This window comes from Schistocerca nitens, chromosome 7 (assembly GCF_023898315.1).
Source record: "Schistocerca nitens isolate TAMUIC-IGC-003100 chromosome 7, iqSchNite1.1, whole genome shotgun sequence".
NCBI classification, from domain to species: Eukaryota; Metazoa; Arthropoda; class Insecta; order Orthoptera; family Acrididae; genus Schistocerca; species Schistocerca nitens.
Genome location: NC_064620.1, coordinates 606,587,794 through 606,614,839, shown reverse-complemented (window position 1 = coordinate 606,614,839; position 27,046 = coordinate 606,587,794). Strand labels below are relative to the sequence as shown.

Below are 27,046 nucleotides of genomic sequence, written 5' to 3'. Positions count from 1 at the left end.
ACATTTCTTATTGGAAGCACTTACTGTACAAAGTGCTGTAGGACACTATTTCTTTTTATGTTCCAAAATGTGCTGTACTCCAGATACAACTCTTAACCATCTTTTCCCTCAAGTCAGTATTATGTTGTTCAAACCAAGCAGCTTTCCTTTATTCATGATCATTACTTTTGTTTGTATAGTTCTTTGTTTTATGTTTCTGCTTCTTCCATCTCCGTTCTTCTTACTTACTAAATATTTGTAAGGTCCTGTTTGTTTTTATTTCATGGAACACTTGAGTATTTCTGTATTTTTTTATTTAGTTTCCATTTTGAAATCATTTCTTCATACTGTATCCAAGACACTTTGGAGATTGCTTTCACCTGGAACTATCACAACTACATCATCCACAAACCTAAGCATCTGTTTTCTTTCTCCATTTATTGTGATACCTGTACAGTATTCTTTGCACCTTTGCATGTTCTATGTAGATGTTGAGTATGGATGGGGCAGATTGCATCCTTTGCTTAGTGACTTTGAGAATTGCAGCTTCTTTTTGTGTAATTTTTGGTATTTAATACCGCTGTTTGTTCTTTGTATAGTTATTTAAATATTGTACTGACTCTGTAGTCTAGTTTGATCATTCCTAGAATTCCCGTTAGTTGGTTCCAGCTGACAGTGTTTTGAATACTTTCCTGGTGTCTGTAAAAGCTATGCAAATGTTTCTCTATACTCTTAAGATTTCTTCAGTTACATTGCAAACGGTAGAATAGCTTTACCAGTGCATCCATTTTCTTGGAAGCCAAATTGATTGTTGGCTTCATTGACACCAATTTTCAGTATTGCAGATTACATTTAGTGATAGGTGTGGTGTTAATCCTTACTGTGGAATGAACCTGTTGTCATTATATGTACCTTTGTGATTATATAATATATACGGAGATGTACTATATAAGCACACAAAACTGCTGGAATGTATGCAGTTTGTTAATTTGCGTGAGCTACTTCCATTAAGGTTTGTTACAAAGAATGTCAGGCAGAGCCTAAGAAAACAAAATTGGTGCACAATCTATAGAAATGAATAGTGCAAAGAAAAACTAAAAGCGTGTGGGAAAATTAATACTTAAAAAAATGGTTAAGTTAATGCAATTAACATAAAATATACTAATGTAATTAAAGAGTTATAAGATGAATTTTCATGAATTATTAATTTTGTACTGTTTGAAGATTGTTGCCTATAACTATGGCATACCTATCTCTCTAATTTGACTGATGTGTGTTACATATGAGCAGAAACACCACCACCTGCATATAGCCCACCTGAAGAAACACAGCAGGGTACAGGCACTGCTCTCCCAGATCCTTCTGCTATGGATACATCAAGCAACTTAAATATGTCAGAAGTTGCACCAGTGGCTTACCAGGTACCTTTTCCCATTGTTGGTTTTTTAACATGTTAACTTAAATAAATGATAATATGCTCAGATTTGATTTGGAATTTCTCTTCCTATCCAGTTCTTTACTGTTGCTTTAATGGTGATGATGCTTATTTTTTAATCTGCAGTTTAAAAAAAGAGCGGTTAATTTTATGGTTGCAACCTTTCTCCCCAGGAGCCAACTTTCTGGGCAAGCATTGCTTACTATGAACTGAATAGCAGAGTCGGAGAAATCTTCCATTGTCAGAGCAATGTAATCATTGTGGATGGTTTCACAAACCCCAGTAACAATTCTGATAGATTCTGTCTGGGACAGTTGTCAAATGTCAACCGTAATTCTACAATAGAAAATACTCGAAGACATATAGGAAAAGGTAAGCTTCTTTAACATGAGTTGTATTTTCATAGTATGGGTACACACAATTTTCTTCCTGTATTCTATTTAGCACTTATTTATGGCATATATCCTTGTTTATTGTCAAGGGGATTCTTAATGGCAGTAAGTTAATTTCCATTTAATTTGGACAACTTTGAGGAGACCAGCAATAGATTTTCAAACTTGTGGGACATATCAAAATTCAGTGGCTGTAAACAATAATGAGGACACTGAGGATGTATGGAGAGATTCCTGATAATTAAGCAAAGACAGTTATTGTATCTATTTTTAAAAAGGGTAACATGATGTTCTTTGAGAACTACAGAGGATTAACATTACTGTGCTATTGCATGAAGGTTTACGAAAAGAAAATTTTACAGAAAATAAGAAGTAAGATAGAATGACAATTAAGAGAGAGAACAAAACAGCTAGACAGACACACAAAAAAGGGGGGGGGGGGGGGGAAATTTGTGAGGCATTGTAGTTTCATTCACCATTAGACAAAAGAAGGGAGTAGACATGGCAATGTCTGAACAGAATGGAGTTTAAGTTATGCAACTCAGAATCAGAAACACATATAACAAAGACCTGAATTGTGTTATAATACATGCCAAAAAAAATCAGAATGGTTTAGAACAGTTAGAAAGATTCGACAAGGAAGTATGCTTTCTCCAGTGCTCTCGAATAAAGTCAAGCACAGAATCATTAAGTAAGTTCATCAAGGATCAACAACAGATGATATGAAAATTATGCAAATGATGTGATGATATGGGAAGACAGTGAGCTAAAAATGGAAGAACTAAATACTTGACAGATAATTGAAGAAGCAGACTTAGAAAGAAGCTTAACAAAAAGTCAGCAAGGAAAATGAAAAATGAAAGACATTGAAGTGTCCCTTAAGGGACACTGAGAAAATGGTGATCAAGTTTTAACAAATTTATTGACAACGAAATACATCTGCTTCAGCAATAAGAAAGAAGGCACAAAATACAGTTTCTTACTAGGTAGTGGTACAGAGGCTTGACGGAGCTGCTATCTAAAATTGCTCGACTGTTTCTAATGGATAGTAACATCGCTAAGAGCTTCGTAGGAAAATAAGGTTGCAGAGAAGTAAGCCCCCAGAATGCTGTGCTGTCTAACACAGGTACAAAAAGTCTGTCCTTAACACAGTCCAAGTCCACAAAGGAAACAACAATGGAAGTTGAGAATAGCGGCATCAGTCCCTACGATTTTGAATGTTCTAAGATGCTGAGGCGTGCAACACTCACCCAGAGGCCAGGAGAGGCTCTTGAAAGTGGTAGAACTGCTGGTGTGGTCCATGAGCTGGTCTTTGTAGCTGCTGGTGATGGAATACTTGTGATATGATTCTCTTGTGATGCGTTGTGCAGTCATGAATAGGTCCTTTGGAAGTGGTGGTCTCTGCCAGCACTGGTGCTGCTGCCTGGTGTCAGGTCTTGACTATGACATGGGAGCTCATGACGCTGAGGCTTGCAAGGGCCATGCAGACTGCATAAGTGCCCAAGGTATCTGAGTGGCTGCAGCTTCCTTTCGCATAGATCTCTCATATGGCAGATATAAGTTATAATGGAATCTTGTCTAGGAAGTAGGCTAACTAGGAAAGGAAACATCAAAGAAGAAACTTCGAAGAGGATAGAAAATTGCTCATAATTTCGTTATTGTGTATTGGACATAATTTGGTTTTGGAAAATACCTGCCGAAGCAAAGATCATGATGCACAACTCATATTGTCTACTGATGAGTTAATCTTCCATTTTTCTTGTATGCCCTTTAGTATGTAATTGCACAACTGTTGGACCCAGACAAATAAAGATCTGAATACAAGTGACAGGGACTGAATAGGATAGAAGTGACAGGTATGCACTTTCTTTGAGGATCCTTGGTAACACTAGAAATTAAATGAAACAATACAAAACACTCTTCAGATCAGTCCCCTAAAAGAAATTAGGGAGATAGACAGGGTGAAATGGCTTGACCACTTGAAAAGATTGAGAAATGAAAGACTACCAAGCTCTGGAATGGACAGAATCTGGAAGAAGACCAGTTCAAAGGCCATGAGTAAGATGAAGCGACAAGGTGAAGGCTGATGTGAATTGGTGAGGACAGCAGTGTGAGAAAATCCTGGAGGATAGTCTCTGGGAGACAAGATTGGAATAGGCTTTGTGAATGAGTTGCATAAGCAGAAATGTTTATGGAGGCGAAGAAGAAGAAGAGTAATGGATTTTCCTAAGTTCTTCATAGTCTAATTCTAGACTTATCAATGTAGGTGACAAATATGAACTTTTCATATATGTTCTGGGCTCAGGAGGCCTGTCAGCATTGTGATGAAATGTTTTCTGTGAACTTTGTGTCATTGCATGATGTTTAGCTGTAAATCAATCTTTCATTTTTCTCATATGCCCTTTAGTATGTACTTTCATAGCTGAAGAATGTAATTTTTACAAGTGTTGCAAAGACACCCTCAGTATCAATGTAAATTATGGACATCTTAATTCTCAGAAGGTAACACTTGCCACAACTTTGAGAAGGTCAATATTTGACATGGTCCCTGCTAAATGGTGATCTCCTCAGGAAGCTTAACAAGGAATGGTTGAATTTGGGTGTGCTGAATCCTTTGTTCTGTAATTGCTGGCTGATGAACATAATTAAACCTCTATTGTTGTCACCTCTGTCTCTGCTTCACCAACTAACATCTGCCACAATAATGAAACATTATCATCATTGGAAATGCAGTTATTGGCTTAACTGTGTGGATAGCATCAGTCTCAGAGTTTGCTTTACACTGATGAGGTGTTAACGAACCAAAACAGTCGATAATAGAAAACCAGTGGGACAGCTGCTAAACCTCAGTTGCATTAGGCTCGTCAATGTGTATGGTGCTCTACTGGATTGATCAACTGTTGCTGCTCTTGAAGTAATTGTTCTTAGTTCTCAAACTTTTGCACTCCTAATAAGAAAGACATTATTATCACAACTCCACCTGTCTGTGACAGGGTAAGCTCACCAGTGCCACACTGTTGTCTCGACCCCTTGCTGCCTCTCCCTCTGTCCCATCAGCCACCACTCCTTGCCATCTCTTTTCTCCTCTCACCTATTCCACCCAACACAACTCCTCACCCATCCATCAACCTGCAGCACTGATACAGTGTAGACGCACTGGCACGCAAGGTTGTGTGTGTGTGTGTGTGTGTGTGTGTGTGTGTGTGTGTGTTGTAGTAGTCAACCAATGGAAACTCCCAAGTTCGAATGTCAACAATATAAGGAAAAGATATATTGTTACTCACTGTAAAGGTGACAAGTTGAGTTGCAGACAGAATCGACAAAAAGACACTTTCACATTAGCTGTTGGCCGAAACCTTCATCAGAAAAGGATAACGGCCCCCCCTCCCCCCCCCCCCCCCCCACACACACACACAAAATCACACAAGCAAGCACACCTCGCACTCATATGACCATCTCTGGCAGCTAAGATTGAGCATTCTGGTTCATCCACACATCCACTGTACAAGGAGTTCTCTTTACTGCTTCCTCTATACGTATTCCATCCAGAACTTTCCATTATCATATTTTTACTTAAGTGAGATATGCTTACATTATATTTGCCAGTTAATAATGGGTAATCAGCCAAAACTAAAGTAAAATAAATTGGCACAGTGCATCAGAGATAGAAATATGGTTTCGTCACTTGCTCAAGTGATGAGGTTATTCATACAGTGTACTGTTTGACAGTTAGGAGTTATTGGCCTGTGAACACTGAGAAAATGACCAAGTGTAACACTGAACCAAGCTCATTCTCTATCACCGACCCTGGAATCTGGTCTGTAGGCTTGTACAGTTGAGGGGTAACCAGACTCATACAGTTGGAGGTAACATGTTCTCCACGCCAGTGACCATTCTCTTACGTAGAGACAGAGTAGATCCAGGCAGAAAACTGATGTGAAAAGTAAGCTCAGTGATGCTGACTGGAAACCGTAGTGCCACTTTGCTTTGTATGAACATCCTGTTTGCCTTCACGGTAGAGGGGGTTGTGTTACCAATGTTATTTACAACTCTGATCTTGTATTCACATATGGTCTTCAGGCCAGCATACAAGATAATACTACCTTTGTTGCAATGAGCACTGGTTCTCTACACTCTACATTTACATCTATGCCCCGCAAACCCTTTTATAATATATGTAGAGGGTGTATTGTGTATTAAACCGGGGACCTAGAAGTGACGGAGAGGCTTCGTCCCGCTGCAGCCCTTAGTGGTTCACAACCCCACAAAGGCCACAGCAGTCTATCCACTCCACCGCTGCCCCACACCGATCCCAGGGTTATTGTGCAGTTCGATCCCAGTGGACCCTTCCCCCCCACAGGATCGTCTCATACCAGACGAGTGTAAACCCTAATGTTTGCTTGTTAGAGTAATATGGTGTACCTATTTTCATTAGAATTTTAGTTGTATGTGAATATGGAGTGTGCATGCTATGTGCAGATGCAAGAGGAACTGGCTCACTTCACGAGCAGCTGAATATGCTGCGGCCATAGTCAGCTGTCTGCACCTGTGGGTGTAGTAGTGACGGAGAAATTGGCATGTCACATAGGACACCTTGAGTGTCTCTTGTTTCACTTATGGGCTCTGTTCTCTAATGCTATGGCCTTTCTGACAGCAGGGTTGAGGGGGGAGGGGGGGGGGGTGTCATGCTCTCGCCTCAGGGTGAGTTGCAGTTCCCTAATATGTTCGTGTCACTCAGTGCAGAAACTGAATTTGGGGAGTGGAAATCTGGCCTCATCCATTCACGCTATGAGTTGACAAGAGGCTGTGCCTTCAGTAGGGTCTAAGCACATTTGGGGGAGGGATTCGCTTATTATCGGGAGCTCCATAATCATCATCATCATCCAATTTCAGGCGCACTATGGCGCCTCTTAAGGACATAAAGTACAATGGTGCTGTGACGTTCCTGAATTAACGTTTTCCCACTTTTTATGACTTCTTCTTTTTTTTTCCTCCCATCAAATTTCCCTGTCCACAATGTTAGTTCGCACCTGATTTTGCGTCAACATATTTATAATTTTCCCTGTGATTTATACTTAATGAAAAAGTGTGTGTAGAAAAAACTGATATAAAATGACTCTGGCATGGTGTTCGCCATCAAGCACTGTTTGCAAATGTTACGTTGCTAAGTTTCTTGACACAAGTTTCTTGAACCGGTAAACAATTAAAAGTTGGAACAATTCGTGCCTATCTCCTATTGCTGCCAAGCTCTACTCGGCGTGATGGCTGATGGCAGTAACTAGGTTTGTTCAAATAAAAACCACCAATCACAACCATTTCCAAACAATCTCTACTGCAGGTGCACAGTTTTGTGATTGTTGTGATCGTAATGACACCATTGTCAAACTGTATTTAACATGTTTCGTCGTTTGGCTGAGCAAAATATGTTTTGAGAATTTGGTCTCATTGTCAAGTGTAGTATTTATGTATGTATTTTTGTGGATGTTACACAAATAAACAATGGGAGTGATAGTGTGTGTGATTTTCTACATAACTGAGTAGGCACAGTGACTTATAATCTGAAAAAGACGACTGCAGTTCAAGAGATACAGGACATCATGTGTGTAAATACGACACAAAATATGTTTGTAAGTTTTTGCACTTGACAAGGAGAAAAAATTATTGAAACAAGTTGTGCTAAGCATGAAAAAAATCACAACTGGTGCAGCATTTCCTTAGACAATAAGCTGGCAGTGGAGAGAGGGCATCTGAAATGCCTGCAGCCATTGAGGGTGCAGAGGGCAGTCACACTCAGGTTGTAGTAGGTACCAGTGACACCTGTCACTTGAGTTTTGAGGCCATCCTCAGTTTGTGCAGGGATCTGGCAAAAGTGGTGAAAACTGTCACCGCCGCAGAGCTTATAATTTGCAATATTGCATCCAGGGTTGATCAGTGTCTTTTGTTACGGAGCTGAATGGAGAGTCTCAGCCAGAGGCTTTGCCGATTTTTTTTAATGTACAGACAGTCTTGTGAAGTAATTCTTAACACATTTTCCAAAAACTGTAATGCGAAACTAGTTCAGCAATCCACACACAGTGGAAGTACTGTAGAGCTTGCTGCTACAGACAGGCTTGATATTATTTACAGAGTCAGCATAGAGACAAGGTTTAGAGAGCACAGTGTCACCATGGCAACAATTGTTACCAAATTTATTAAACCCATCAACAAGGCTGATAGTGTTCTTTCTGGAAACAGCAAATAAGTAGTTGTTAGCATCTTGCTTAAACAATGAATGGACATCATTTAGTCCCAACGTGATGTGTGTAGAGGGCAAAATTTTAAGCTGGATTGTAAATTGCGCTCTGGAGGAGCTTGTGATGAGTGAGTAGGATGGAAAAGAGCCATCATTTTATAATAACAAAATTTGGAAAACACTGATGAAACAGGTTATAGCACTCTCACTTCAAAAAATGGTATGAAGCATTGACAGGTGATGCCCAAAGCTTTCAACAACTTCCGTCGTTATAAATTTGTGAAAGATCTTACTGAGAATCCAAGAAAATTTTGGTCCTACGTAAAATCACTAAGGGGATCAGAGGCTTGTACTCAATCATTCGTCAACCAGTCTTGTGTTGCATTAGAAGACAACAAAAGGTGAGCTGGATTTTTAAATGTTGCGTTTAAAAAATTATTCACACAGAAGGATTGTACAGAAACACCATTGTTTGACTGATGCACAGATTCCTGTATGGAGGACAAAGTAATAGACATCTCTTGTGTTGAGAAGCAACTGAGGGTTGAATACAAATAAGTCACCATGTCGGGCTGGGATCCAATTTGGATTTACAGAGATTACTCTATGACGGGGTCTTCAAACTACGGCCCACTCTGGATCTGGCCTGCAATGTCAGTTCATTCGGCCAGCTGATGGTACTTGAATTTGTGTCATAAAACATATTTAGCACAAGATGTATCTGCCTTACTGCTGGTGTTACTAGGACTACATACGACCATTAAGTCTGATATTGGAGCTTCTGCAGCAGACTCTGAGTATGGGGAACCACTTGGACTCCCTTTGGAATTTTTCGAGCAACAACGTAGCCACCTGTTACAAGAAACTTTGTTCCTACTTCAGCAAGTCAAGAGTTCCATCTCTAAATTTCACGCATGCCCGACAGATCTGTGGACATGTTCTCAGGTCATGTTGCATACAGACTCTGTCTTCCTGAATGAATTGACCATCGAACTTCAGGGAAAGGCTAATCTCTTGTTGCCTTCAGATTGATCTAAAGGTGTTGGAGTAAGCTGTCATTGTTCGAAGCACAACTGTAAGGAGAAAACTTTTCTCTTTTTTTATTTCAAAGGGTTTTGTGCTACAGTCCTCAAAGATGTCTACCCTGATTTTCTGTTAAATTATTTGTAACTTGAAGCAGCAATCCCCCCCCCCCCCCCTCCCCCCGACAGATTTTCAGATCTTGACAACATCTAGAGTGATGTTCTTCAATTCCAGAATCAGTCTGCTGTGATAGTTGATCTTCTGCTGGAGATCATTGATTTGAAAATAAATGCTTTGTTGAAAGAGAAGCATGGAGAAGGAAAACTTGTTGAATTTTACCGCTGCTTATGTGATGTTAAATTTCTGAAACTGAAGAAATTTCCGACCAGTATTACATCAGTGCTTTGAACAACTTATGTCTGTGAGCAACCATTTTCAGAAATGAAGTATTTGAAGTTAGCATATTGAATAAGATTGACTGATGTGCATTTTAAACCAATTGTCTGAATTGAATATGCAATACCAAACCAAATGACCAAATGGTATCTAGAAAGCCAAATGTTGGTTTCATTGTTGTTTGCTGCTTAGTTTGTGAGATTTGATGTGTGCACATTAGATCTGATGTACCTATCTTTTAGCTAATGCCGCCTTGTTTATGCATAACATGTCATTCACGATTAACACAGAATGCTGAACTTAGTTTTTTATCTTCTTCCCCCAGAGCTGTCACTCTGGCTTTCAAGTACGGTACAGAATGATAATGCAGCCCGCACTCGTCATTTTCTCAGTTATCTGGCCTGCTATGGAAAGAGTTTGGTGGCCTCTGCTTTATGGCATTGGCCCCTTGCTTAGCTGGCATTTATCAATACACTTTTGCCCAGCACAAAGGCCCAAGAGACAGGAAAAAAGTGCAGATGATATATAAGAAGATTAAAAGAATGGAACCAATAAATTAAAGACCAATGTCTTCCAAGTCAGTATGGTGCATAATTGTTGGGCATATTCAAATGTTATTGGATGGATATAAAGGTACTTAAATTTGCATACTTTCAGAGCCAGTGGCTGAGGGATCAGCAGTACAAGAATTGGATGTGATGGCCTGTGAAATCTGCTTTGGAACTAGATTTACAGGATAATTATGTCCAGTGAAGGCTGAGGAGAGAATGGTCATTTACTGCTGTAAAGAGTCTGCATCTGAACAGATACATTTGCTTCGAATGCCAAGACTGTATTGGATGGAGCATTCGACATGGATAGTCAATGTGTAATTACTGTTGTTTGTCAGCATGTTTAATGTGAACAGAAAGGTGTAGCTGACCTTTGGTGAGAGTGGGGTCAATGTCATGGAAAGTGGCTTGGGATTTGAAATAGGAACATGTGAAATTTAACTAACTAGAAGAATGTGCTTGGAGATTCAAAGAATTTAACAGATCAGCTTCAACATTCGTCCTCATGGCAAAGATGTCATCAATGTAAACTGAATCAGGGGCTGAATGCTTATGAATCCCAGAAAAGCCCCCTCCAAGTGACTCCTGGAAAGTGTGGCTTGGGAAGAAGCCACTCTGGTTCTCATGGCTGCCCCCATGACCTGTTTATATGTCTGTCCCTCAAAGGTAACTCTCCCATGACCTGTTGCAACTTTTCCAAGCTTTCCTTATTTCATGAACCTCATCAGTCCTTTTCTTGTCACCCCTATTCCTTCCCCTTCAACCCTTCTGCCAGAAGAAGGAGTCACTGGCTCCAAAAAACTGCAAATTTCAATACCGTTACTATGTGTGGTGGTTAAATTTTTTACCTATCCAATTACCGTATTTACTCGAATCTAAGCCGCACTTTTTTTCCGGTTTTTGTAATCAAAAAAACCGCCTGCGGCTTAGAATCGAGCGCAAAGCAAGCGGAAGTTCTGAAAAATGTTGGTAGGTTCCGCCACAACTAACTTCTGCCATCGAATATATGCAGCGTCTAATGAATTCTCTGATTACTTTGTGAATGCAGCTTGCTGCTAACTTGGTGTAATGTTTGTCTGTACAGAAGTGTATCTGTCGTCTTTATCGTTCCTTCACTCTCACACCTGAATCAGTACAGTAAAGTCAGGGCTTCGTGTATTATGATTGGCTGATCCGTAAAAGGACAGACAAACAATTATACTACTGGAGGATTCTAAGTAATTTCAAGAATTACATTCACACACTCTCTCTATCTCTAATTTATCTGTGTACAATTCAAATATAAATTACTTGAGATCAGCCTGGTCGAATCTCCGGTAGAGCCCTTCGTCTTAATACTCAGCGGCGGTCTTGCTAGAAAAAATCTTTACATTTGTTATTATTATTAAGCGCTGCATTCAGTTGGGAAAATCGATCGTTTGAACAATTCGTTCAGTTTACGACAGATCTAATATTTCAGATGTGGACGAAGCCTTTTTGGACGATTTATAAAACTCATAGATTGCAGGTTCTCTTTGTCACAGCTCCGTGGGGATATTACAATGCCCCTCGCAGCGAGCGAAGTTTGTGAGCTCAATTTTGATTCACCGAACACACTTCGCGAGCTATCTATTAGCGTGGATAACCCGGAAGTGATGATTGTCAGTCCTCCGACTGAAAAAGAATATTCTGTTTGAGACAGACGAAGAAAAGAAATGTGGAAAACAGAAGAAATGAAGAGACAGGTACCGCGACTGTATTGCTTTTACGTGCATCTCGGTGTTATGTTTGCTGTGCACAACCAAGGAGGATGATCTTTCATGAACTGTTGTCAGGGTCTACCCATTCGGGAACTTTCTTAAGCAGGGAAACCTTGGAAAACCTCTTAAGCTTAGACCCCCAGCCTACGGTACATAGAAGATAGGAAAGCCTATAGAAGAACAAAAATAATTTTGAAATTTATCTCTAAAGAAAAGATAGGGATCAATTTGTATCACGATTTGGAGAAGGGTAGTTTGTGCCTCTAGCAAAAAAACTTTTTACAATAAATAACGTGACTTTGCGTTTTACAATCTTGCTCCTAGTACAATATCTTGCGGTGCTAAACTCCCCCGGGTCTTGCATGTCCCCGACGTCCACATTTGTAGTCGGTCTTCTACGCGGCCCCCTTTGTAGTTGATCTTCTACTCGGCCCCCTTTGTAGTTGATCTTCTACGCGGCCCACAATGGGAAGAGTAGAAGGAACAGGGATACTCGAATTCACATGCAACATTCATTCCCAAAAGAATTAGCAATGACCAAAAGTGAGATTCTTCCTGTAAGAGAATTGATTAGGTTGCACTGTCCAAGATTCTCCTTTTTGAAAGCAAAATCCTTATGGCTTCATGGATCCTTTTTGTTACGACGTATTTCAATGAATTCAACTCTTAATTAATGATGTTGCCAAAAGCATTATCCGATTTACTTTCGTTTGAATACTCCTTTTTACTTTGCCTCCCCACTGATACTTATAAGTCCAAACGCTTTAACAGATTTTCTATGACTGATTTGTTCTTCGTAATTTAAAGGATTCATATAACTTACTATAGATTTTGGATTCAAATCATCGAATAATGGAAAGTGTAGTTCATTTTATACCCAGACATCATCCATATTCCCTTAATAAGTCATATAATTTAGCTATCCTCAAAACTTTTTATTCTAAACACATATATTTCTTCGCTTTAGTGCTGAAATGTAAAAGTTATTAGCATTGAGGAATGCGGATTCGCTTCTTTCATTTACTCTCTGATTCATACTGCGTTCATCCATGCTCATCTATGGAAATGGATTTTTCAAACAGAATTCCCAAACGAACACAAACCATTAAACAACTATTAATTCTATGAATATTACTTTTTTTTATTATTCATTAATAAATTAAAAACTCTTAACTTCTAATTATAACACCTATTCCTTTTAAAGTTCAACATGAATCAGCTTATCCTCGCGTTTGGTGCGAGTCTCTTATAAAGCATATCTGTGTCGTCTCTATCGATTTTAATTCTCGCGCCGACGTCAACTGTTTTGCGCGGGAAATTGTTTTTGCAGCGTTAACCGTCACTCACGATTCACTACCACAACACATCCCTTCACACGTTTATACATCTAAGCGTTCACATGAGATTATATATGAATATTCACTTTAAACCTTTTTTTTTTTGGTTATTCAGCGTCATTTGCAGGAAACATTTCATTCTTCTCGCAGGACAGTCAGATACTTTATACATCTTGATCACATTAGCAAAGCTAAAGTTCTATGTTCACTCAAACCACAGGTGAAGCCTATCTCCACTATCCTTTTTACAACACTCAATAGTAATAATTAGTCACTATTTCTATATTCTATGTCATTGATTAACTACTTCACTTTAAAGGTTTTTAACACTACACACACACAGTTTATTGTTATATTTTTTACGAGCGTTCATCTCTGTCACTCAGAACACCATTCCTCCCTATCTCCTATTCTTCATTATATCTTTTTAAGTCATTGTGAGGAAATAACCCTTTTATTTTGTTCGATCCCGGGTATGCTAACAGATAAGCTCCAGGATTCGGAATTTGTAGGATAAGGTATGGTCCAGTATATAGTAACTCCCATTTCTTTATACTTTTCTTTATTACGGATGATTTGGTATGTCGTTTAACTAGTACCTTCTCTCCGACATGGTATGTCTGTACCCTCTTGATCAATTTGTCATATCGTTGTTTTCTTTGATCAGCCTTTCTCGTCATATTTATGATAGCTTGTCTTATTTTTTCTTCCCAAGGCATCTCAGTTTCCTGAGTTTTGGGGATATGGTCAGTCCAGAAGTTTTCCTCTTTTGCTTCGAACATCAATTCACGAGGTGTATATCCAGTTGAGGAGTGGAGCATGTTATTGTATATTTGCTCAAACTCTTCCACATAATTTGCCCACGCAGTTTGCTTATTATGGCAATACGTCCTCATAAATCGATTGAATTCTCTAAAAATCCTCTCCACCAAATTGCCTTGTGGGTGGTAAAATGATGTTAATATGTGTTTCACACCGATTTGAGACAAAGTCTGCTTCCACCGGAGTCCCGTGAATATTTTAGCATTGTCAGTTATGATCGCCTTTGGTGTACCAACATGTGGAATATAATCTCTTATCAATCTTAATACAATTACTTTGGCTGTGGCCGTCTTTATTGGGTATAGCTTTACGTATTTCGTGCACACATCGAGAAGTGCTAACACATATTTAACACCACCTCTTGAAGTCGGTAACGGTCCACACAGATCGCACGAAATTAATCCTTTTGGTTCTTGTACTAATATAGAGCATAATGGGTGCTTAGTTCCTTTTGAATCTGGCTTGGTTTTTTGGCATATTATGCACCTCTTTAAGACCTCATGCACTCTGCGCTTTATGTTGGGAAAATAACAGTATCCACTTATCTTGTCTGCACATTTTGTCGCACCAAAATGTCCCCAGGTTAAATGAGTGAACCATACAAGTTTCTCTATTTGTGCCTCCGGTATACAAACACACCAACGGACTTTGTTTGGCCTTCCACAGCGGAAAAATAATACGCCGTTTACCAGCTTGTAATAATTTACGACCTGATCCGAAGGTTGCTGTTGTAACCTTTGAATGACACTTCCCCATTGAGCATCCTTTTTCTGTAACTGGGCCATATGAACACACAGATTGACATAGTACGTCTTAAAGGGATTTTCCTGCAGCAGCAATACAGGGAATTCTGAGTAATTATTTACTTCAATCTCTTTGGTTAAACCCTGTGGTGACCTTGATAGAGCGTCCGCAATAATGTTTTGCTGCCCTGAGACATGTACGATCTTAAATTGGTATTGTTGCAGAGCGAGAGTCCATCTCGCGAGTCTGGGGTGTAATAGTTTACACGTTTGTAAAAATGTTAATGATTGGTGATCGCAATATACGATAGTCTTCGATCCATATAAATAATAATGAAATTTTTTAAATCCCCAGACGACCGCAAGAGCCTCTAATTCTGTCGTCGTGTACGTTCGTTCACAGTTGGACAAAACACGACTAGCAAACGCAATAGGACAAAAGGTAAGCTGTCCATTTATCTTGCGTACTTGGAAAAGGCACGCTCCAAGACCCACATTTGACGAATCCGTTGACAAGTAGAATTCCTCTTGCATGTCCGGATGGTACAAAAGCGGTGCGTTTACTAATTGCTTCTTTATCTCTTCAAAGGCTTCTTGACACTCTAATGTCCAGAGCCAGGGCACATCCTTCTTCAGCAAACTATTTAGAGCTGCTGCATTCATGGCCTGATTCGTTATAAATCTTCTAAAAAATGAGGCAAGACCCATAAACCCTTTTAATTGCCTCCTATTTCTTGGTGTTGGAAACTTACTAATCGCAATTAGCTTCTCCTTGGTCGGTAAAATTCCCTTTGCGTCAATCATATGCCCCAAGAACTTGATTCTATTTAGTGCAAAATGGGATTTCTGTAGGTTAGCAGTTATTCCCATGGTTTTGAACACGTTCAATACCCGACTCAGTAAGGAAATATGCTCCTCCCAGGTCTTCGATGCAATAAGCATGTCATCCACAAATACTGTTATCCTGCTTCTTAGTTCTGGGCCTAATGCATAATCTAGCGCTGCTATAAAGATTCCAGCACTAATGTTGAGTCCGAAAGGAACTACAGTAAATTGGTAACTTCTTCCTGCATAAATGAAAGCTGTATATTTCCTTGATACCTCATCCAGCTTGACTTGCCAATAAGAACTCCGCAAATCGATGCTCGTCAAATATTGGACATCCTGGAACCTTTGTATCAGTTCGTCTATGTTTTCCGGATGTGTCCTCACTGGAATTATGATTTTGTTTATTTCCCTTGCGTCGAGTACCAGTCTCACAGTTCCATTTGCTTTTGGCACTACCAACAATGGGGAGCAGTATGGGCTTGTAGAGGGTTCGATCAAACCCCATTTCAACATGCGATCTATTTCTTTTTGAACTTGAGCCTTTAACCTCCAGGGAACAGGATAGAAAGTTCGACAATATGTTTCGTGCGGCTTAACGTAGAGATGGCATATGTATCCTTTAATCACTCCTGGCCTTTCATCAAACACGTTTTCATACACTAATAATAATTCTTTGAGCTGCTTCTTCTGATCTCCAGTGATGCAGTCGGATTCATTTAACTTCTCATACACTAATTGACCGAAATCTCCTTTGACTTGGAACTCATTATTTGCGTGCTGTTTAGAATTCTGTGCAGTCCTGATTACTTGCACACTGATCCCACTATTATATTTTCTGGTAAGGCTTTCTTTTTTCAATAAGTCCAACTCAATTTCTTGTTTATTTATATTTAACCCAATCTTTCCTGTTTTAAAATCTATTCTGCATCCGTATTGACGTAGGCTGTCGACTCCGATAATGCAGTCTACCACCAAATTTTTCACAACAAGGAATGTGCTTAATATTGCTACATTTCCTACTTCTACACTAAGTAGTGACTGCACTTTTACATTCGCCGATCGAGCCCCAACGGCGCCTATTATTCTACAATTTTGAACTGGAAAAATTGGTACTCGTCTTATATTTCTGATCTTGTTGAATAGAGCCTCCGAAATAACATTCGTGGTTGCAGCTGTGTCTAAAACCGCCGTTATAGGTACAGTCTCCAAAATGACTTGCACTTCGGCTACTGCCACCTGTTCCTTATCTTCATCTTTGGGTTCTAAGTCCTCGGTCAATTCATCTGCCAGTAATCGTCCATCATTGTACGTTAGCATTGGTACACATATCCTGTTGCCCCTCAACCTATTGTTGACCGCTCCTCCAGGGCACGAGTGGGTCCTTACAAGTTTGTTGGATTTTGATTCGCCTGGTTGTTGACATCGTCCGTTACTTCGGTAATTACCGGTTGATTCGTAGATGTCCGTCCCCACTGATGTTGGTTGTTGGAGTTTATTCCCCCCGGTTGATTCCACTTTCTATTACCGTTATTATTCCAAGCTTGCGGTCTAAAATTCCTTTCGTTTCCCCATACGGGATTGTATCTTTTCCCATTCCTGTTATTCCTTGGATAGCCCCTCGCAAGACTATTGCCGGTATTATTGTTGAGATTTTGAGGGGTTTCTCCACTATTTATCGATCTCTGTGCGTTCCCTTGCCTACCATTTGCCGGAAGTTCTATCTCCCTATACTGGAATCTGTTATTACGTGCTTTCTGGCTGTTCTCTTCTATAATGTCTATATGATCTGACGTCGTGAGGAACGACTCCAGGTCTTTATCGTTGCCGTAAATTAATTGATTCCGGATGCTAGTTGGTAATCTTGCCTTAAGTATGTTTATTATGTCTGGCAAAGGCATAGGTCTGTCCCAATATCTTGTTTTATTTATATATTTTTCAAAATACTTCCTAAGGCTTCCTTTCGAAAAAGAGAAAGGCTCTGGGTAGAGCACCTCCTGCCTTAGGCGTTCCTGTACCCCTTCTGACCAGAATTTGGCTAAAAACGCTTTTTCAAAATCTTCATAGGTCGAGCAAACAGAAGTCATGTCCGAGGCCCAGATCGCCCCCGAACCTTGTATATACCCAGTAACGAAACTGATCTTCTGCCACTCCGACCAACTTCTGGGTAGCACTCCTCTAAAACTTCGAATAAAAACAATCGGATGTACCCCCCTTTTGTCAGTGTTAAAAATCTGAAATTGCCGATGCTTTATCATTTTTTCTTCTGCATGACAAAGGCTTTCATAATCTCCATCCGCTAAAACGTCACGCGAACAACTAGCTCGTGGCAATTTGATATTCGAGTTACTTACACATGTCGGTATTGTGTGCGAATGTGCAGTAACGGAGTCTATAGTCGCTGACAACTTCTGCTGTTGGGCTGTATTCATTTGTTCTGAGCCTTGTTGTGAAACGCATATCGACTCTTCGATCGTTTGTTTCCAAAGCTCGATATCAGCACCTAACTGCTGTCGCACTTCCTCAAGTCCTTTCGCAAACAAATTCTCTTCCTGTTTGCCGCATAGACTCTGGAATGCTGCTTTAACATTTTGCTCAACGTTTTCACACATTAGCCTTTTGTTTTCTAATGTGATTTCGGATAATTTACCCGTTAATACATTAATCTGGTGGTCAATAACGTCTTGACGTTCTGTCAGATGTTCCACACTTTCCTTTAGGTTCGTCTGCGTACGTGCCAATTCCGGAAGTTGCGCAATTGCACATGACATGGCATCTTGCTTTTGTACTAACTGCGGAACCATTTCCACCTGTTCGCGTACTGTATCTATCTTAATTGCCACATACTCCTTCATTTCTACACGTACGCGTTGAGTAGATTCCTCACATTGAGCTTTAACTAATTCGATTTGTGCAGTTAATTTTCGTTCCGTCTCTTCGGCCTGATCTTTTAGTTCCTTTGTCTTTTCCTCTATCCGCTGCTCTAATTCGGAAAAACTATCATGTAACTGCTGCTTAATCTCAGCTTTCAAATTTTCCTGCCCTTCAGTAACTGAGGCTAATTTTGTATTCAAATGGTCTTGCCCTTCAGTAACTGAGGCTAATTTCCTGTTAATGTCGGTTTTCAAATTTTCCTGCCCTTCAGTAACTGAGGCTAATTTTGTATTCAAATGATCTTGTCCTTCAGTAACTGAGGCTAATTTCCTGTTAATGTCGGTTTTCAAATTTTCCTGCCCTTCAGTAACTGAGGCTAATTTTGTATTCAAATGGTTTTGCCCTTCAGTAACTGCGGCTAATTTCTCATTTATCATTTGCATCTGTCTCATTATAATTACTAATGGATCTAATCCATGTTGCATCCCTGCTGTTACATCTCCAGCCGTGTCTACCGGGCATTCTATTGCGCTATCTGTAGCTATCGGTTCTACAACACTTCTTACTACCTCATTATCATCGGTGCTCACAGCTGAAGGCTGTTGCGTGTTGCTCTGCTCTGCTTGACTCATCTTAAACATTGCCCTAGTTAAAACCATATAAATATTCTACAGTCAAGATTTATATATATCTCCCTTCACACAAGAATACTTTCGTATAGTACTTATACGGTTAAATGCAACTAGGGCAGTTCAATCAAACTACGTCTTGTATGAACACAATTAGTAAATGTTCAAATCTACGTCTACTTCCAGAATACTAGCAAGCTTTAATTAAAATATTATAGATCTGGCCTTTTGTCTGCGCCCTGCGTGCTGTATATCTGTGGATCCAAGTAATTCGACTGCGAGTATTTCTTCTCTTTTTTCCAAGTTAGGTTGTCTCGTCGTCGTTCACATGAAACAAAGAACAAAATTATTTTAACAACGTCCAAAAACGTGTCCTGTCACGGTCGCCATTCTAATGAATTCTCTGATTACTTTGTGAATGCAGCTTGCCGCTAACTTGGTGTAATGTTTGTCTGTACAGAAGTGTATCTGTCGTCTTTATCGTTCCTTCACTCTCACACCTGAATCAGTACAGTAAAGTCAGGGCTTCGTGTATTATGATTGGCTGATCCGTAAAAGGACAGACAAACAATTATACTACTGGAGGATTCTAAGTAATTTCAAGAATTACATTCACACACTCTCTCTATCTCTAATTTATCTGTGTACAATTCAAATATAAATTACTTGAGATCAGCCTGGTCGAATCTCCGGTAGAGCCCTTCGTCTTAATACTCAGCGGCGGTCTTGCTAGAAAAAATCTTTACATTTGTTATTATTATTAAGCGCTGCATTCAGTTGGGAAAATCGATCGTTTGAACAATTCGTTCAGTTTACGACAGATCTAATATTTCAGATGTGGACGAAGCCTTTTTGGACGATTTATAAAACTCATAGATTGCAGGTTCTCTTTGTCACAGCTGAAACTTCCCAATTAATTACAGGCCTAGACAATCATCAATGATTCATACAGAGAACTCATTCTTCATTCACTCTGTAATAAAATGGTCACAAACCTTATTTCTGATGAAAGATGTATATTGAATCCTTGTTAATTACAGCTTCCGTTTCCGTGTATTTTAAGTCTCAGGAAATTTACCTTTTTACAGGTTTATCATTTCTTTATCTATCCCGCTATCGGCACAAATTTCCCTTGTTCGCTTTAGTGCGAAGAAGAGTGCCTAAACTTCTTTAGGAATCCAAAAATCCTCCCACCGATATTTCCGAAACTGTTCCTTTCTCTCTCTCTCTCTCTCTATACTATAATAACCATGGAGCATACATATCTGTACCTCTGTTGTTCCAAAGAATAAACGTACTAGAAAAATACCTTGGCGTCAGCTAGCTATCGGCGCATATTTTACTAGAAAAATCTAATCCGATACTTTTCAAACGTAAATAAATGTGGATAATTTGATTGATCACTATTAATTAGTGCGTGGTAGAGGGTAATTTTCCGTGGGGATATTACAAGCGCTACACAGGCATGCTTTGTAGGCACAGAGATAAATACTGGCGACAAAACCTCTGCATCAGTAAATAATTTTTTTTAAAAAAAGGTGGAAGACGAGCTTTTATTTCTCCGCCCCGAGTTTCGACCACTGCATTTTCATACATTATCCAACGAAGTAAATACAAATTCCGTATTGTTCATCTTCGAATTTAGCAGAATTTCAATGTACTACGAAAATCCGACTGGTAAGACTGTTGCTAATAGGAACCCGATGAAATGTGAATCACATGCAGTATTCTCTTCACCATAAGAATAATACGAGTATAAAAATTTTGCCATGTATTCTTTCGTGTTTGCTGCTATCTCATTTAAATCCTGTCTGCCTAATAAACTACGAAACTAGAGTGAGACAACAGCAAACGCGGAAGAATATACGTATCATGTCATGTTTATATTCGTATTATTCTTATGCCTAATAGTGATACAGTCAGAAACGAAGCACGGCAACTGACTAGATTCTTAAATCTGACTAATTTCTGTGCAGAATTTGATGTACTAAAGAAGCGGCCGCAAAGATTTTCAAATGGAGAAAAATTTTCGCCTAACTCTCGTTCAGAACATGTTCTATCATACACAGTCTATTATTTGGTTCTTGTTGATCATTATCAAAGAAAGCAGCAGTGTAAGTAACAACAAATAGCAGTTGTTTCGCTAATGAGATGATTCCTCTCCTTTTTTTTTTTTTTTTTTTTTTTTTTTTTTATTTGTAAGCGGCAGTAGCGCGCACAAAAGCAAGCCATGCCGCGGGCGGCGACAGACCGTAAACACGCACTATCAGAATGCGACAAGCAATGCATGACACAGTACAGTAATGCATTTTCAGCTTAGAATGACGTAAACACCTAAACAAAGAAAACGGCACTTATCAGATCGAAGCAAAATAAGCAATCGATTCGAACCAGACGAAGCACGTGGAAAAGGAAGGGTACCTGTATAAATACGGACGGAGAGCCTGACGCATACCAGTGGCTACCTGGTAAAGCTTAACTGCTAATCTTACGACTCGAACCAAACTACTGTAGCTGTATCGTCTTTCATTCGACCTAAGTTGTGTCTCATATTACAATGGACCAACTTTGTTTAGATTTGGAGGTGCGGCCTAAAACTTTTCTCTCCCCTTGAATTTCGAGTCTCAAATTTCAGGTGCGGCTTAGATTCGGGAATTTTTTTTTCGTTTATTTCGAGTCTCATTTTTCAGCTGCGGCTTAGATTCAAGTGCGGCTTAGATTCGAGTAAATACGGTACATTATATTTACAAAAATGATTATTTTCAGTGAGCATATTCTAAGATAGACGATAATCTATTTCCTTTAGACAGAAAAGCTTCTATCCACAAATAAGAACAGATTTAGAACGCATTGATCAAGTGAAACTCAGCTTCCCATTTCTTGTGCAATATCCTGTAAATCGTGCAGGAAGGGTAATAGAAAGATTACATTTGCCTAGTTTTCTGAAAAGCATTTGACACTGTGCCCCACTGCAGGTCCCAGTGTACAGAGTAGGTTCTGAGATAAATGAGTGGCTCAAGGACTTCTTAAGTATTAGAACCCAGGATATTATCTTTGATGCCGAGAGTTCATCAGGAGTGCCGTAGGGAAGTGTGATTTGACTGCTCTTGTTCTCTTGGTCTGACTGGTAAGATGATCAGCAGGCTGTGACTGTTTGCTGATGACACTGCAGTGTATGAGAAAATGTCATCATTGAGTGACTGTGGGAGGATACAGGGTGACTTAGTCAGAATTATTTGGTGTGATGAATGGTAGCTTATTCCAAAGTGTAGGTTAATGCAGATGAGTTGGAAAAACAATCCTGCAATGTTCAAATACAATATTAATGGTGTGCTGTATGATACAGATTTTTTTTAATATCCAAGCATGATGTTGCAAAGCAAGTATGAAGTTGAATGAGAACATAAGGTCAGCAGTAGGGATGGCGAATGATCAACTTCGGTTTATTCTAGGTAAGTATAGGTCATTTATAAAGGATACTGTGTATAGAACACCTGTGCGACCTATTGTCATATACAGCTCGATTGTTTAGAATACCCTCCAGGTTGGGTTAATGGAAGACATCAAAGCAATTCAGAGGTGGGTTACTAGATTCGTAACCAGTCAGTTTGATCAACATAAGAGTATTATGGAAATGCTCCATGAACTCAACAAATGAGATCACGGGAGGGAAGATTTTCTTTTTCCATGAAACTACTGAGAAAATTTAGAGAATCAGCATTTGCAGCTGACTGTATGACGATTCTGCTGTCACCATTGTATAACTTGCATAAGGGCTGCAAAGATAAGGGAAATCAACTTTCATATGAAGGTATATAAACAACTGTGCTTCCTGTGCCCCATATACAAGTAGAACAGGAAAGGGAATGACTAGTAATGGTAGAAGGTACACTGCACCATGCTGGCTTTCAGGGTATTTAGATCGATGTATGTGTAGTTGCCTTTCCGCTGTTGGGTCGTTGAAGAGGGTTTTTGTTGCCACCCTAAGACCTCTTATTTCAATGTCTACAATTTCAGCATTAATGGGGTTATTGAATTGGGGAACCTTATGCACTGAAACAGACTCAGTATAATGAACCCCCCTCCCTCCTTCCATCGTCCCTGTGTGCAATATGGACACTAAGTGAAAGAATAGATGATTTTGGTCTGCTTACTGGCTTTACTCATGACCTTGAATTCTTAGGATTTACGGGTCAGATTGGTTGGCAGAATTTTACTTTCAGATTCATTGAATGCTTCTCTCATTGCTCTCCTTCTGATCATTTTGACTTTATACTGATTGTGTTTGTGACCATGATTTTAACACTGCTGCGATGCAGCTATCTTAGCTTTCGTAGTAATTTTGTAACACCCCAATTGAGCAAAGGTGGGTCTATCCCATCCCTCACAACCTTGCTCATCACTTGTTGGTGTAAGATATATTGTACAATGCTTTTGACTTTTATCCATTTCTGTTCCTCAGTGGTGAATATTTGCTATTCAGATAATCTGGAATTTGTATCCTGTCAGTCTTGTTAATCAAAGATATTTTTTTTACCTTCACAACATTTCTCATAAAACCGATTGTATACTGGTTTTCTTTTATGATACAGCCTACCCACCTAATGTTGGCTCTCACACTGTCCAATACAAGACTTTTACTGGATCTTTGTTATAGACAAATGGAATGATGTGTTGTTCAAGAAATTTTAAAGTTAGCTTTAAGAAGACTGATGATTCAAAGTATAAACAAATGGGAATGAAATCCAGTACATGAAGTAAATTGGGAAGGAAATTTTTTTTAAATATGTAATGACAAACCAACCTGCAGTAGTGAAAGAAATGGACTTGCATTTACACCATTTGTAATACTACATATAAAAGCTGTTGACCTTTTTTTCCATTTGTTGATGTCCCGTTTTTTATATAAGAAGACTTCAGGAAAAAGCTTCCTATGTCATTCCACAAAACAATCTGATTGTGAGTATAATCTAGTAGTAGAAGCCTGTGATGTATGTCTTTGACAAAAGTTACAGCTTCTTCTGAACTGTTTGAAGACGTTACGTTTCCTCTGCTAGTATCAAGTATCGGATACAATTTTGTAACATGCAACTGATACTTTATTTGGCTATATGATGATCTGTATGTTGTTTCTATGCACTCTAAGAAGTTATCATAATTTTTTATACTTGAGCAAAATTCACCTTCAGTCTTCTACTGCAGTTCACCCAGAGAAAACTGATACTGGACATAATTATCCCATAAGCCTAGTTCCAAAGCAGATTTCACAGGTCATCACATCCAATTTTGGTACTGCTGATCCCTCCAGCAAAGGACTTGGAATAGCAGTTGAACGGAATGGACAGTGTCTTGAAAGGAGGATATAAGATGAACATCAACAAAAGCAAAACGAGGATAATGGAATCTAGTCGAATTAAATCGGGTGATGCTGAGGGTATTAGATTAGGAAATGAGACACTTAAAGTAGTAAAGGAGTTTTTCTATTTGGGGAGCAAAATAACTGATGATAGTCGAAGTAGAGAGGATATAAAATGTAGACTGGCAATGGCAAGGAAAGCATTTCTGAAGAAGAAAAATTTGTTAACATCGGGTATAGATTTAAGTGTCAGGAAATTATTTCTGAAAGTATTTGTATGGAGTGTAGCCTTGTATGGAAGCGAAACATGGACAATAAATAGTTTGGACAAGAAGAGAATAAAAACTTTCGAAATGTGGTGCTACAAAGGAATGCTCAAGATTAGATGGGTAGATCACATAACTAATGAGGAGGTATTGAATAAAATTGGGAAGAAGAGGAGTTTGTGGCACAACTTGACTAGAAAGAAGGGATCGGTTGGTAGGACATGTTCTTGAGGCATCAACGGATCACCAATTTAGTATTGGAGGGCAGTGTGGAGGGTAAAAATCGTAGAGGGAGACCAAGAGATGAATACACCAAGCAGATTCAGAAGGATGTAGGTTGCAGTAGGTACTGGGAGATGAAGCAGCTTGCACAGGATAGAGTAGCATGGAGAGCTGCATCAAACCAGTCTCAGGACTGAAACCACAATAACAACAACGATCCCTCCAAAAAACAACTTAGGAGTACACATCTTGTTATTCAGTATTATCCTGATCTTGAACGTTTTAATCAGTTGCTTCAACAACAGTATGACTTTCTAAAGTCATATGCTGAAATCAGGTTCATCTGTCTGATTTTGCCCACCACATCTAGAATAGCTTTTCAACCTCCCCATTCAAAATCTCTGAAATATCCTTGTCACATGCTATGCTGCTTCTGTGCCAATTTCTGTACCCTGTGGCTCATACTACTGCGACCATTGACCGTTCCTGCTGTAAGACTTGGCCTGTGTACTCTCTTACCACCACCTATAACAGCCCTGTAACTGGTAACATATATTCTATGGAAGAGAGAGCCAGCTGTTATGCTAACACTGTTTGGTCTTTTACATCAGCATGACTACCACGAAGCTATTAGTTGGGATGGATGGACATAGGAAGAAGGTTTATACCGGCAACGCATAATATCCAGTTGCAGAGCATGTTCTACAACATGACAGTCATGGCCTCAGTGCCAGTCTCACCACTCATGCCATCTGGATTCAACACCCCCCCCCCCCCCCCCCCCTCCGACACTACTCACTACTTTTTCAGAATTCCTTAGTTCTCACCACCAGCCTGGCCTTAATTTATGTTAATTTCTTTGCTATCAGAATTTCTTCCCAGTAACTACTCCTTTCTCAGTCCTTTCAGTTTTCTGTATTGTTATTTTTATTTTCTGACATCTCTACTTCCCCTGTCCCCCTCCCCCTTCACTTCGACCACATATAGTGCACTTAGCTTTCCACTCTTGATGCATGATGTTTTATCTTTGTAATCTCTGTCTTGCGTATTACGTTATGTTCCACCTTTAAATTCTCATGTTTTCAAATCTCATCTGTTATAGTCCCCAACAATTAGTCTTTCCTTCTCATCTTGTTCGTAGTCCCCTGACCCAGAGTTCTGGCCAGCTTTTCCAAACTCTCCCGATTTCCTAAACCTTACCATCCTTTTCTTGCACTCCTTTCCTTCCCCTTCAGCACTTCGGCCATAAGAAAGAGCCAGTGGCTCTTGCACATTATATACCTTTGTGTGTGTGTGTGTGTTCCACCACCTGGTGAGTGGATTTTTTATTTATTTTTCCAATTACATTGTATTCAAAAATTGACTATTTTCATTGATATAACATGTATGTTACCATTTTTGACTACTGAATTATCAATTGCATTCTCTCTCTCTCTCTCTCTCTCTCTCACACACACACACACACACACACACACACACACACACACAAAATGTGGGGAAAGTACATTTTTATGAAAATTAAGTTGGTGTGTTTAGTGTGGGTAATTTGAAGTTCCTGCCAATTTTTGCTATATAGTAGCTTGAGCTAGTTTTTCATGTGATTTTGTATTTTACTTAGTCTAAATTTACCTTTTTTATTGTTTGGTGTGTGGACTAATTTATGTTGTAGTTTGCTGTTCATGGAGAAAGCTACTTTCACTTTGTGTGACATAAGTAGGTTTGCTATTTTTTGAGAAACATTGCTGTGTCGTACTGTAAGATACAAATACTGTACTGTACTATACAAATAAGAGCACATTCGCAATGAACCAAAGTTTATTCTACTTCCACATACAAGCAAACAATAGTTGAGAATGTAGGTGCAAGAGATAGGAATTACCCAGGTACTGATACATGCAGTTCTCACAATAGGTATAAACACAGTGCGAGAGGGAGTGCCTGACTCCAGTAGATGACACACGGACGCCATTCTGCTTGCGCGAGTAATGTGACCCACCACATGCAGCCTCTGGTGGCTGGCTCACGCAGATGTTGTTGGCAGAATATTTGCCCATCGTGTGTGGCTTCTGGTGGCTGTCCACGCAGATGATGTTGGCGGAATATTTGAAGTGTAGTGCACTTGCAATCAGGTTCCACGGTATTTCGTACAGGATTGTAGTACCTTCCAAAAGGCACTCCACTAATGCCGGCATCGGGATGTCTGTTAAAAGATGCGTGGCCTCTGC

The 27,046-nt window shown here is 39.5% G+C and overlaps 1 protein-coding gene across 3 annotated transcripts in view; it reads left to right on the top strand.

The window, feature by feature from the left end:
* LOC126194917 (protein mothers against dpp) overlaps positions 1-27,046 on the top strand; it is a 232,239-nt gene that overhangs the window by 70,743 nt on the left and 134,450 nt on the right. For all 3 annotated transcript variants that reach the window (XM_049933292.1, XM_049933290.1, XM_049933291.1), the window contains 2 exons: positions 1,270-1,400; positions 1,588-1,786. In XM_049933292.1, the coding sequence (XP_049789249.1) occupies positions 1,270-1,400; positions 1,588-1,786 (330 nt within the window). The remainder of the gene's footprint in view (positions 1-1,269; positions 1,401-1,587; positions 1,787-27,046) is intronic.